We start from the raw sequence: 14,290 nt of genomic DNA, 5'->3' as shown, positions 1-14,290 counted from the left end.
TCTAGTCAGTCTGTGTTAGAAAGGTATGTGCTGCTGGCTGCCTAGGCTTGGAACAAATTGGGATCAGTCATCTCACTAAGGTTGTCTTTACTTTGCATGACAGTTTGTGAAGTATTTGAACAATAGCCCTCCCATTCTAGAGCAAAGCTTGATAAAAGCAGTGAGTCAGTCCTGTTTTGTTATTTACCCTGTACAAGAAATGCTGTACAAGAAATTAATATTTTCTTTTGGTAGTAAGATACTTCTTTCGTTTTTGAGAACTAGATTAATGTTAGAGTTGGAAGCTGCATTTCAGTAATCAAAGTAGAGTGGGTTTTTTTGTTTGTTTGATTTTTTTTCTCAAGGAAATTTTCTTGCCACACCAATAGACAGATTGGGTAGACGAAGACAGATTTCCCAGGAAGCTGGGTTATCCCTGGGGACTTGGGGAAAACATGTAAATTTATTTAACTGTGAGCAGAAACTCCTTTTTTTAGTAGAGAGATATAGAGACCTAAAAGAGCACTTATGGTCTAAGAAAGATTTTTTTTTTTAATCTATGAGTGAATAATTTATTGAACTTTAAATATAGTTTCTTGATTATGCAGTGTATCTTAGGCTTCTCCATGGAAGTCTACATGTACAGTTCCCTATTATAATGACTCTTCGGATTATTTATTGATCATTAAGAGTCATTATTATTATAATGACTCTTCAATTATATATTATTGAAGCCTTATTCCTTGCTGACAATCTTAAATGTGTTACTAGATTAGGCTCCCCAGTACATTTTTTTTTAATTTTTAAGGAAGTCAGCCATCAACTACTCCTTTAAAGACAAGGGAAATATTAAAATGGCCAGATGATGAGAAGCATAGTTAAAGACTTCTTCAAAGCTCCCTCAATTTTTCTATCTAGGCAGTTCCTAGGTGTCTCATGGCCCTCTAGTGGAAGGGATACTTAGCTGGACCCCAAGACAACTTCAGGATTTACTTGGGAGATCAACTCCCAGAGGGGATTGCTTGTCCACAGGTAATCTTTACAGTCTGGAATATAAGGTACTAAAACAACAGCATCTCTGGAATTTCCCAGATATTAGCAATTCAGGGTGCTATTGAACCTGTGATGAAACAGGCACAAATAGTTTAATTTCAGGCATTTCTGTTGAGAATGGAGTTAATTTAATCTGTCTTTTTAAACATCTGGCTAAATAACTTTGAAGCCAAGTTAAGTCAGAAGGTTATTCCTTTTTAACTGATTTTGCTAGTTAAACTTCTCACACAGGAGGTGTGAAAGGTCCTGTTAAGTAGCAAAAAGCTTCACCTCATAATTTATATTCTATGCTATTTACTCTCTTAAAGATTTGGAGCAAGATTTCAAAGGCAGAGATGACAGTTAAGTACTCAGTTCCCGTTGTCTTTCTATGGGATATAGGTACCTAACTGTAGTTTTTAATCTTTGAAATCACTTCTGTCTATAGTAATTATTGCCCTTTCTGGGTAGTTTCAGTTTCTAGTACCTGTCTCACTTTTTTTTTAGGAGGGGGCCGAGCGATGGAGGATTCAGCCATTTTTCAAGCCTCCATGAATGATTTGTTTAGGAGGGGAGTTAACTCCAGTAGAAGAGAGGAAGAGTCAAATGCAAAACTGAAGCTGGAGGTACCTGCAATTGGTTGTCTCTTGCCTCCTCTATAATTTTAGACCAAGTCAATAACTTTTTCATTTAGCTCTCTTCCTAAGTGTTTAAAAAGCAATAAAATCAAATCAGTTTGGTAGGCACCTTTGGTCCCTGTATCTTTCCTCTGTGTTTCTCTTTTGCTTCATCTGTTAGTCCGTTCTGAAATTACAGAAATAAAAACATGAGCCACTGCTGGCTTAGCACCCAAAATACATGAAACACAAGCTCAGAGTAAAACCTCAGAATTCTGAAATAAGTTGGACATGAGCACTCAGTTTATTCTTTTATGTTTTCTTCCTAGGACTTCCATAACTGAAATGAACTTAAGAACATTAGTCTTGTGGAAAAAAAAAAATCTTGGAAGCATTCCATAATACTAGTAACTTCAGTCTGCCAGAAGGCAGAGAATTAACTCAGAAGTCAGGCTTTAGACTTGGGAGAGTTTCCATGATCCAGTGGGTCACAAGTTCTTATTCTTTGCTTGATTTCTGCTGCCTGTCAATAGCTGAGGGGGAAGCACAGTCCTTCATTTACAGACTAGTAGACTGTGTGTAGAATAGTGGAACATAGATTTGTTCTCTGCCAAAGGCAACAATTACTGTCAGGACATACATCTTACATTTAATATATGACTTGTGCACACTTGTATAGTTATGAAAGAGTGAAAAACCAAAAGGGATGAATGTTGTTTTGTGTCAAGTAAGCTGCAGAGCAAAAAGTATGCCAGAATGTAGCTAAACTGTTTTAAAATGTGTTAGTTTTAACAGCCAATCTTCTGTTTCAAAAGTGCTCCAAATGCATTTTATTTTAAATTGGATGTTTCCCACATTTATACTCTTTGACAGGGAGAATCACCACTTGATCTTGCAAAACAAAGGAAAAATGTTTGGATGATCAATCATCTGCAAGAAGCAAGACAGGCAAAGGGGTATGATAGTCCATCCTTTCTGAGAAAACTGAAAGCAGATAAGGTAAGTAGTAGCATAACACTTGTGTAAATCAATCTTAGGGCTGCTCTTGGTTTGGGGACCTGTGTGTTCGTTTAAAAGAAGTTCAGGACTGTGGTTTCCTCACATTTCAGCTTTAAGGAATGTCTTTTTATTATGACTAAAGTGATTGCAAAAGGAAAAAAAAGTTCTTTATTTAGGGCAGGAGGAAATAAAACCCTAAGCTTCCATATGCTTACTTTTATTTTTTGTGCTAACTAAAAGAAAGTGGTACAAGAGTATTGTGTGGTCACATATTGTTGGGGTTAGCCAAAACACTCCAAAACTGACTCTCAGGTAGCTGAGGAAAGAGGGATTTTGGGTATCCTGAACTCTGATCTCCTCTCTAGTTATGTATTGTTTGTTGTTATTGTGTTGAATGAAAGAAGCAGTCAGTCTTAGCAGTATAAAGTAATACGTGAATCTCTAATGTGGAAGCCTTTTGCTTCTCAGAGTATTGTTTAATACTGCAGATAGGAAGAGGGTGTAAGGGTTAACATACTGCTCTAGCATGAAGAACTGTCCTCTTACCTATTGTTTGATAATTTAAAAAGAGTTAATGTTTTCTTCTTAGTATCCGTGAACACTCAGGCAGAGTGCTGCCTGTGCCAGCTGTGCTGGATATTAAATGCTGCTACCACTGATTTAATTATTTGAAATAAAGATACATTGCATCAAGATGCTCAAAGTACTGCTACAGTCTGGGCTTTAACCCTGTGGTACTTGAACAATACTGTGATTATTGACCTGAAGTGGTTTGTACATTTCATTGTCACTGTAATGAAATTATTTGAAATAATTTAATTATTTGGAAAGAGTTCAGTGCTCTCATCAGGAGTTGTATCCACACAGTGTAAGACAAAAATGGTCCTATCTTTATTCACAGATGCTTCAGTATGACATAAGAACTGCAGTTACATGAGTAATAAAAATTTACTGACATTGTCAAATGCTGTGTGGCAGTTCATACACTTATGGGTTTGTTAAAAAGAGCTAATGTTGCCTTGATTCTGGATTAGCAGCAAAGTCTCTAGAAGACAGTTCTAAAACAAAGTTATTGATTTGTAATATAATTTTAGGAAGGTTTATTTTCCTTTTAAATTCATTGGAGGTGTGTAGAGACAAGAAATGAGAAAAATTTGTGAAGATTTATCCCCCACTGTCAAGCTTCCTGAAAATTTAAGTTTTCATGACTGTCCTGTTTATTATACAACCTCTTCCTGAAAACAGAGTTACTTACTGGTGTTTGTTTCTATATAGGAATTCCGTCAGAAGGTGATGCTGGGAACTCCTTTCCTAGTTATTTGGCTGGTTGGGTTTATAGCAGACCTAGACATTGATTCTTGGCTCATTAAAGGGCTGATGTATGGTGGCGTTTGGGCTATGGTGCAGTTTCTTTCAAAGTAAGTGTTTTACTGAGACGCGGTCTGTTTAGTGTGCATGCAAGAAGTATTTTGCTGGCATCTTTATTGAATAGATAACCTTAAATTTCCATTTGTTGGAATTGGTCTTTATTTCTGTGAAAGATCTTGTGCAACTATAGCTCCTGTAATGCTCTAATGTCTTGTGAAACCTGGAATTATCTTGGGTTGAATACTGCTGAGCTAACAGAAGCTAACAGCAGAACAGAAATTCAGTCATTATCCAGAGGAGGGTGCTGAATGTCTGCAAAGAGTTATCAGCATGCATATTGCAGAAAGCAGACAATGGAAAAGTTACTATAAAATAATAAAGACAATGTGCAAGTGTTCTATTAAAACTGTTTTATTTCAATAATTTAAATGCACAAAAGAGATTTAGAGAGAGCAATAAAGTCAGAATCAGATTTTGAAGCTTTTGTTGTTGTGGAAATAAGTGACTAAAGAAAAAGGCTGCTTTTAATAATGTTTTTTGTACATCTTGTAAGACTTCTAGTTGTATTTATGATTACTTTAAATGTCTGTAAAGGCACCTACAGATATACACACACACACACACACACAACACGTGTAGTCATGCTCTGGTGGATTTCCAAGATCTGTTGGCTACATCTCTCCTTTGTTTTTCATTATCATGTCTGGCCAAGATAGGAGAACTGGTTGTATCCCGATGCCTAGGAGCTTTCTGCTTTTCTGGGGTTGGATGTCATATTTATTTAGAGCCAGTTGCTTCTCTTTTCTTTCTGTATAAAGAGGAAAATATATCTGCTCCTTAAACCAAGTTCAGAAGATTTTAGTGAACTTAGTAGACCGGGAGGGAAGTGGAAGGTTATCAAGCTTTTGCAGGATCTTGGAGATGATCCGTTTAGTCTTTTTGTCACCTCTGAGGCTTTGCAATTTGCTGACCTCCTCCTACAAAAAACATATTTGTCAAATTCTCAACTGTGCCTCCTACAGAAAGGAAGGACCAGATTTCTTCCAATCTCTCAAGATCTGTGTTGTGTCAAGTTGTATATTTTTGGCCTAACTGACATGAGTTCAGGATTAACATTTTTTCTCTTATCTGTTGCTTAATATTTAGTATAAATAATTTTTGAGGTGTTTTACACAAAGCCCAGGTTTGAATTAAACTTGTGCTGTTATTCTAATAGTGTTTTCTTTCCCGATTTTAGCTAATCTGCTTAGCTGTCTTTTCCTCCCTACTTTCACACACACAAAAATGTACAGAAATCACTGAAAGATTATGCAGAGTAACTACTGTGTGTCCAAATGTATATTCACTTTTTATTCATCAAATGAGCTCATGTTCCTTACAGGGTTTTCTCCAAAGACCTAAGGAAATTCCACTAGAGAAGAGAGAGTTACTGTAAGGGAGTAAAGAAGTGAAATGGAAACTACTCCCTGCACACATTTGTCTGTGGCAGCCCTGAGGGAATCACCAGCACAAAAAGTAAAATGGATCAATATGAGGATGTTTAGGCAGATGATACAGAAATTTTATTTCAGGGAGGTTAGTTGTTTAGAGTGTCGCTTTGCATACGTTTCGTAGCAATTTCCTCTTGAATATGAAGTAGCCTAGTTATTCACCTGGTTTGTCTCACTGTATTCATCTTTATTCAGAAGAGTCTTTAAAATGCAAAAGTGTAAGAAAGTGAAAATAATTCTGATAGCTTAATTTTTTAAAAATTAATGTAGCAGCATTTTATCTTAGAACTTGGCAAATGTAATGATATATGGGAAACTAATTTGTTTGGATTTTTTTTCAACTTTATATTGGCAACTGTAGCAGAAGCAAAATTTTGAATAATCTGAAATATTTCAAGTATATAGGCTGATAATATCAAAGTCTCTGAAGTTTTTTTTCTTAATGACGTAATTTTAACATACAGTTTTCATTGTATGGCTTTCCAAAATGTCTTTAGCACTGGAATATCAAAACTTAATATAGTTTGCAACCACTGTCCATGTTGCTAAGAATCTCACAGGTGCCTAACTGCTTCCACAGTGTAGTTTTAGCATGAGTATTTACTCATTCTGCCTGTCTTGACAGGTTATAAAAAGGAATTTCTTGTGAACTTTGAACAGAAAAGTGAGGAAAATGTATGTATGGCATATTTTGCAATATCCCATATAGTACATATTTTATAGGAAGTGTTTTCCTGAAGCAGTAGTTCAGGATTTACATGTTATAAATGAAAACGTACCGTGTGACATTGTTCCTACATTACAGGTCATTCTTTGATCACTCCATGCACAGTGCACTGCCTCTTGGAATATATTTGGCAACAAAATTCTGGATGTACGTGACATGGTTCTTCTGGTTTTGGAATGATATCCTTTTTTGTGTACAGTGGTATTTTTTTTCATGCTCATAGTATGAGGAATTACACAGGTATATCCTGCATATAACACTAAGTAAACTAATAACAATTTAAAAAAGGGAATCACCACTAAAAGTTGCAATTATTTTAGTATTCTAAAGAAAATGTAACCTCTCTAGCTAAGCAGTTCAGTTTCACCAGCTTATTCTTGGCAACAGGTAGCTTTAGAAAAAAAAGGAAGAAGTTGGATTGTATAAATTTTGAAGTCAGAGCTTTTCATCTCTAATGTATAAAATAGAGCCATGAGTGTTATAGCTGATGTTTTTTTCCCCCATTATAAACTTGCAGGAAACATCTTGTTACTGGGAAGATTAATTGACTTTAGTGAGCTGATACTAACATTCTGCTATATAAGATACATTATTAAAATTTTAATTTAGCTTGCCAATATTTTTTAATTAGAAAATCACAGCCAATTCCTTGCCCCAACAGGAGGAAAACAAAAATTATTTGGGATACACTTTACATGAACAATGAGACTTCCTTAGCATTTCAGAAATCAAAAAGAGGCCTACTTGTATTTGTTTGCATTTCTGGGTTTTCTTTTGCATCGCAAGCTATTTAGCTGAATGTATCTAAGTTCGTCAAAATACAGGTTTGTAGGTTTATGAGAGTAAACCTTCCTTTTGTGGAAGAGAAACATCTGAAGGATTTGGTTTTTCAACATCACTGCTAAAAATGTTTTAATTCTCTGAAGAAACGTCAAGTGCTGTAAGACTTGCATGTTACATGGCAAGACATTGAATGCAGGAAATGTATTTTAAAACAAATGGTTATTTTCTGTCTTTATGGTAAGTGATTTTATAAACACTTCCGGAGAATAACAAATCCTGTGGTTTTTTTAAGTGTTAGACATATTAGTATGTTAAAAAATAACTTTCAGTGATGCAAAATATGTGTATTGCCTTATTACAGGACCAGGTTTCAGACACTACCTTTCCTGGAGATAAGTGGAGTTGGGACATGATTGCCATGCAACAGTGGCCATTGCAGCAAAATTCCTTCTATGGCCAGAAACAGACTGTCCTGTGATATCACAGGAATGTCAAGCCACTGAAGACATAGGCAGTCAAATGTCTGTCTTATAAATAGAGCTCCAAAATGTTTATTCTGAAAACAGGAAACAGTTATTAAGAAGATAAATTGTATGGGATTTAATTTAATTAAAAGGGAAAACATTTACAAAAACTGAACTATCATTATTCATCCTTTAGAAGGATAAATGCTTTAGAAATACTTTATGGAACATGGAAGTAAGTTTCGAAGGTCAAGAAATGGAAAATGCAGAGTACCAAGCTAGTTCTTACAGCAGTGGTGAATTTTGTTAATTCTGAAGACAGTGACTCAAGGACATTAGTTAAATTTAAATTTAGTTAAATTTTGTTTCAGAATTATCAGTGAGAATGTTCAAGAGGAAATTCAGTTTTATACTTGACATTCCTTGACTGTAAACACATCTCAATTTTTTCTTTATACATCTTCCATTCCTTGCTAATAGTGTTGCACTTTTCTACAATTTTGGAAAATCCTGGAAATCTGATCCAGGAATCATCAAAGCCACAGAAGAACAAAAGAAAAAGGTAAAGCCAAGAAATACAAACTTGTTCTTCAACAGCCTTCCATCAGCTGATCAGAGCATTTAGTTTACTATTCAGTACATTACATTTCAATAAGTTGTATAAAAAAAGATTTGAAATGTTGAAAAGTCTTCCAGATGTATTTTTTTAACATGTGGAATGCATTTCAAGTCTTAACGGGTGCAAAATTACATATTAGTCATTTTGAGTAGCAAAATAAAATTGTAGCTTGAATTTTCAAAATTAAAAGTTTGAAAAGCAGTTAAGTGAAAAAGCAAATGTGAAGTTTCAGACTTTTGTGATACTGAAACAACTAGTCCATTATGGGAAAAATGTCAGTTAATTTTATGAAAACTTTCCAGACTTCTAAGCACCTCTAATTTTCTTTACCTTTGTATATAAAAGTATTGGACTGACAAATATTTTGAGGCTAAAGCAGCCAAAACCGAAGGCAGTTTGGGGGGTGAGCCTTTATTTTGGCATAAATGTCAGAGAAAATATGGGTGATCTAATGATATCTAAGATACTGTATCAATATTAGCATCTCATATTTTTATTTTAAATTAAGTGCATTGTTCTCAGCAGCCAAACTGAGCATTGAATATGCCAAAATTATACAAGCAGCAAAAATGTTTTGTTTTGTTTAAGTTTCTTAGAAGCCAACGTTCCACCTGAAATGAACTTTAAGCTTCTTCCTCGTGGTTATTTGTGAAAAGATCTGTGTGGATGAAGATCAGACTACTTGGAGTTGTTTCCTTATGTGGGAATGAAAATATAATAACCATTAAAAGGATGGTGTCAATGAAATAATTCTTCTGTTCTGCAATAGGTTATAGCTGAGTTCAATGTGCAGATTTGGATTTACTCTGAAAATTCCGTTTCTGTTATTGCCGGTTTGCCAAAGTAATTTCCCAACTAAATTCTCCTCCTTCAACTGGACTAAATTAAGTAGAATAGTCAACTATAACACTTTGGATTGGATTCAGCAAATTGCACACATATGTAGTTTATTTGATCTACTTGCTTAAGTAGGCAAGTGTGGTTCCAAAAGCCTTGATGAACTGGGTAGGAATTGCAAAATGCAACTTCTTGATGCAAATGCATATGGCTGTGAATGTTTTGGATTTCTTACATTGCAGCTAACCACATAGTAAAATGTTCTGTTACCAGGGGTAGGATGTGTGTGTTACCTTCATGCAGTGTAACACTTCCTAACATTTTCATAATTTGTCTTCAACTATTTAATGCTGAGTTAGCCTTTAGCTTTGAAATAACTAAGAAAACTCTTTTCATGTCAGATGACTATGTTAAGTATGTTTAGAAACATGTAGTAAGCAACCATTTCAGATGTTTTTTGTTTTAATATGTCATGTCTTTTTTTCTGTGTTACAAATAACCCAAGTCACTCTTAAAGCAAGTGACAAAATAAATGAATAAAATATTCCTATAGTTCAAAAGCATAGCAGGTAGACAATTGTTTACAAAGCACAATTATGTGGATCTAACTGAAGTGATCCTGTGTCTGCACAAGACTTATATTTAAAAGCTCTTCATCTGCTCCAGTTCTGTTCTCCTGAGGTTTGGGATTTTGCTTGTGGACAATACTGAACTCCAGTGTTGAGTATCAGACCATGCACATTCCTTTTTGCATCCTTTTGTTAGTCTGTAGTGTAGTGCTATACTCCCACTGAAATCAGAGGGACTCATAATGAAATTGTCCAGGCTATCAAAAGTCACACCAGCAGCACTGAAATCACAGTAAGTGACTGGAATAAGTATAAACTAGAATTAATTTAGAAGTAAATATGCATGTTGGTTTAATAAAGTAGATTCAAAATCACTTTCCTCTGAATTGAATTTGTTCCTGTGTGTAGAAAGTACATGACATAAAGGGTTCACCACCACAGGTCTGAAAATGCTTGTCATCATTTGTTTATATGCTAAATTCTAACTTTTATTTTTCCTGCAGACAATAGTAGAACTTGCAGAGACAGGAAGTCTGGACCTCAGTATATTCTGCAGTACCTGCTTGGTAGTATATTTTTTGATCAATTTCGCTGTTTATTTTTTTTTCCTGTAATGCTAAGCCAAAATTAGTGTTCCTGTAATGAACACGTATTTGACCTTTTTGCAGTTTCAAAGGCAGAATTTATTTGTGCTCTTTTATCTAAGCAGTGTTTTCAATACGAAATATGTACACAAAAAAATACAACAGTGAGAGGAAAAAAATTATCACTTTGGAAATAAATTGCCAGTGTCAAAATTCAAGTATCCAGTATGTCTGCCAGGTTGGTTGGTTATACACCTAGCAAGTTGTAAAAATCACATGTGACATTCCGCTACCTTCATCACTCACAGTAAAATTATGTAAATTATGTTGTGCTTCTAGTAAAATATTTTTTCAACAATCAAGTGTGTTTCCCTATCTGGCAATAGTCAGGAGTGGGGGGGGGGGAATCTTAATTTTTGTAAAACATATATAATGTGCTTTTTCTTTGGAAGTTAACTAGCAGATACAAGCATATCAGTGTTAACATTGCAAAGCTCTGATGTATGTGGAACATGAATGATGTTTGTATCCCCAAATTTGAAGCTGGAATTATATACAGATGTGGCACCTTAAAAAATATGCGTGTGTGTATATATATATATATTTCAGACCACTTCTTTCAAGACATAACCTTCAAGAAAAGTTTTTGGGAGTAATTTAGCATTTTACGTTCCTTCAAGTTCTGCTTATTGAGTCATATTTCTGTCTTTAGAAAGTAATATGAAAGTTTTTTTAGAGCTTGGTTATAAATGATACACAATCATGGAACTCAAGCTCATTCTCTCTTTTCATTGTTAAAAGCTGAAATTAAGCTGTTTGCTATACAAAGCTCAATAGCTGGAGGTGATAGAAGAACTTTGTATGAGAAAAAGAATTCTTTGTATGAGAAAAAAAAAGTGAAAATCATTTCAGTGCAGTTCTAAGGAAGTTTGTGTTAAATAGTGTGTAGATTAAGCTAAATAGTGTGTAGATTAAGCTAGGATTGCCTTAAGAATTAGCTTCAAGTTTGAAGTTCTCTGAGGAATTAACAACAGCACAGTCAATTCACATTTAAATTGACGGTTTGTGTTTTCTTCTATTTAAAATATATCAGGGTAACTTGCTTTTCTAAACAAATGTTTATTATCTGTTACAGATACGGAAGCCAGTGAGGTCCAAACACTGCGGTGTTTGCAATCGATGTATAGCGAAGTTTGATCACCACTGCCCGTGGGTGGGGAACTGTGTAGGTGAGGAATTTGCTAAAATGCTCTGCAAGGTCTTGCCTGTTCTCATCTCACAGGGGAAGAGACTTGGCTTCTGAAGAAAAGCTTTTCAGTATTGAGCTTAATTCTTTTTCTACATGTGATTCTCTGCATTATTCTCATTTGTATTGTCTGTTATATACCCGTCCTCAAAATTGTTCTGTGTCTAATTCAGAACAATGAATTAAATGCAACATATGCATTTTAATTGACATAAATTTTAGTAATGAAAAGATGAAAAGCTTAACTGCTGAAAACACATGTCCCAATTCCACAACTGATTATTATCCAGTACATAAGATGAAAGCTTTCATTTTGACCAATAATATTCAGTAACTTATTGGTAAAGTATACATATTTAAAATTGTTATGACTACATTAGTTAGATACAGAACAATTTCCTATTGAGGTATTCTTCTCTTTTTGACCATCCAGGTTGTCTTTTGTTCTCCCCAGTGATTATGAAAGGAATGGATATAGAACAGAAATTAAGTCTCTAAATGCTGCTATTTCCAGTCATACTTTTTGAGAAACTTATTTGAAAACCATTATTATGCATAGAGTACTGAAGACCTCTCAGCTAGGAAATGAGTGCAGCTTGCTTCACATGTTTAATTTTTTAGGACATAAGCAGAGGTAACTTTAATCTTGGGGAGGAATTAAGACCTGGGTTCACTGACAGTTTACAGTTTTGTAATGCTTCATTGTAGTCCTTTCAAATAGATATAATAATGAATTACCAGAGTAGTTTGGTCTGAAAATCAAGAGTAAAATCTTGGCATTTAAATTGTAATAGAACATCTCTAAAGTCTCATTGAGATAACTTATATCACCCTCTTTCTTCTGTTCTATGTTTCCTACAGATGTTACTATCTGAGATATTTTCGGTTTATATTTTAGATGTTTTACAATGAACAACTAAGAAAATTTTAATTCAGACAGACAGGGGAACATGGGCTCAGGTTTTACAAGAGTACTGAGGAGTACGTGTCAATGGGACAGAAACATCCAGTATTTTAATCAGTAACTGGAAAAAAAACAAAAAACAAACGGGGGAAGGAAAGACCTTTATTTGTGTGTATTGAGCAAGTATGAGACTGGTGGGATTAGGGTTGGTGGAGGAAATGGTTTTTAAGTAACAGTGATGATGGAAAAGTAGAATTTGTCTTTTAGTGGTGGTATACAGAGTGGGGTAACTGGAGGTAAAAGTAAACATTAGGGCCCTTGAAAGTATGCTGGAAAAAAGCACTAGAAATCATGGTATGGGAGCTGGAGCTGAACGGAAGGGGGTGATGGCCTGAACAACCTTAAATGGCTTCTGTGTCACAGATTGGTACGTGGTCACTCTAAGCATGGGATTGCAAAACAGAATCCATTCTTAAAACAGCATTCGTGGTATGTTTGCCAAAAAGGGAAACATGAATCATGCCTTTCTGGAAAAGTGGAATTTGGATGTGTGTAGAATGTGTTAAAGGGATAAGAATGTTGCTAAAGATAGGACTGAGAAATCTTGTAAGATTTATCCCTTGGGGATAAAACTTGGCATGTAAAGAGACCTAGAATATTTTTACCATTTTTAAGAAGTTGACACAAAGTGGAGACTATTTGAAAAATAAATTAATTGGCAGCTAGGGCAAATTGTTTTCCTCAAAATTTTAGTTAAAATACAGCAAGCATGTTTCTGGAAGTTATTATATTTGTGTTCTAAATGGTGTATCGAAATAGCATGTTTTTCTATAGGTTTTTTTTTAAATTTTATTTTAACTGCAGAGGATGACTGTATTCCTGCCAGTCCAGGAGAGCACAGTACTCTGTTTTGCCTAAACTTATTAAAAATACAGTTTCTCCAGTTTCTTTTTTCATATTTTTTTTCTTTTTATACTGTGATCAAGATTGTACTATTTCATTTATAGTTTTAAATGCTACACTGATGGTTTTCACTCGCACATATGGATTTCCTGTTAGGCAGAATTTGGTTTAGTGTCATTAAAGATGTTGCTGGAAGAAGCATCCCATTAGATGCCTCTCAGATGGGCTTCTAGGCCACTGTTTAACTTCTGTGTTCTTTATGGAATGTCTTTTATGAAACTTAACAGTTCTGAAATTTAGAATGCAAATAAAAGTGATACCTTAGAGACATTCCCAACACTTTCTCATATGCCCTTAGGTGATCGAAGGCAATATTACAACATAATTTTGTGTTTTCAGGAACTTTGATTTTCAAGGAAGTGTCTTATGTTTAGTCTAGTTTGTGTTATATGTATGTTTTTCCTCATCTCTTATTTGTACAGTCTTTCAGCTCACTTGCTAAAAGCACTTGATTGTTTTCTGCCTCCAGAGGATGCTCTTGTTTTAGCAGGGAAAACATTTGACATAATAAAGAAGTAAATGCTGTGCTTGTAAATGATGACAGCCAAATCTTTTGTAGCCCATTATCATCTCTGTGGGTTTAGTTTAGAGCCTGGAGCTGTTGGAAGGTTGCAACACTGGACATACTTTACAAACAGAATGAAGGCTGAGTACTTCAGAATTATGATGTACTCTCATAAGAGGCATATTTTTAGTTCTACTACTGTTAAAAATAGATCAGACTTCTAGTAACTGAGTTTTCTTGCATTAGAATTCTGTCTAAAGCAGAATAGTTTTTATCCCGTTTGTTGTTATAGCTAGGTTCTTAGGCCTTGTCTGTTGAGTTACAGGTATTTGTTTTAAAAGTTTTACTAGATATTTTATTTTTAGCTAACTTCATCAAGCATCCAAACATAAGATGTGAGTTAGCTTATTATCAAGGAAAGTTCTATATTTGTTCATATTTCTGTTACTTTTAAGAAAGTGAGCTCCGTAGTTTGATGATTTTTCAGTGGCTTTTAAAAAATACTTAGTAATTTGTAATTCCTGGCTGTTAAGGCTCTGCAACAGCTCTTACCAACTTTGCTCTAAATATTGTCTGTCAATAATTTTATTTGTTCATGAATGAG

General features: G+C 34.7%; 1 protein-coding gene across 1 annotated transcript in view; it reads left to right on the top strand.

Annotated features, from left to right (window-relative positions):
• ZDHHC17 (zinc finger DHHC-type palmitoyltransferase 17) overlaps positions 1-14,290 on the top strand; it is a 60,472-nt gene that overhangs the window by 39,094 nt on the left and 7,088 nt on the right. Inside the window, exons 8-13 of the mRNA XM_053942907.1 lie at positions 2,502-2,627; positions 3,903-4,045; positions 6,291-6,391; positions 7,897-8,021; positions 9,988-10,050; positions 11,204-11,297. Coding sequence (XP_053798882.1) covers positions 2,502-2,627; positions 3,903-4,045; positions 6,291-6,391; positions 7,897-8,021; positions 9,988-10,050; positions 11,204-11,297 — 652 coding nt within the window. The remainder of the gene's footprint in view (positions 1-2,501; positions 2,628-3,902; positions 4,046-6,290; positions 6,392-7,896; positions 8,022-9,987; positions 10,051-11,203; positions 11,298-14,290) is intronic.

This window comes from Vidua chalybeata, chromosome 5 (genome assembly GCF_026979565.1).
Source record: "Vidua chalybeata isolate OUT-0048 chromosome 5, bVidCha1 merged haplotype, whole genome shotgun sequence".
NCBI lineage: Eukaryota > Metazoa > Chordata > Aves > Passeriformes > Viduidae > Vidua > Vidua chalybeata.
The sequence above is the reverse complement of the archived record's forward strand: the minus strand, read 5'-3'. Positions and strand labels throughout refer to the sequence as shown.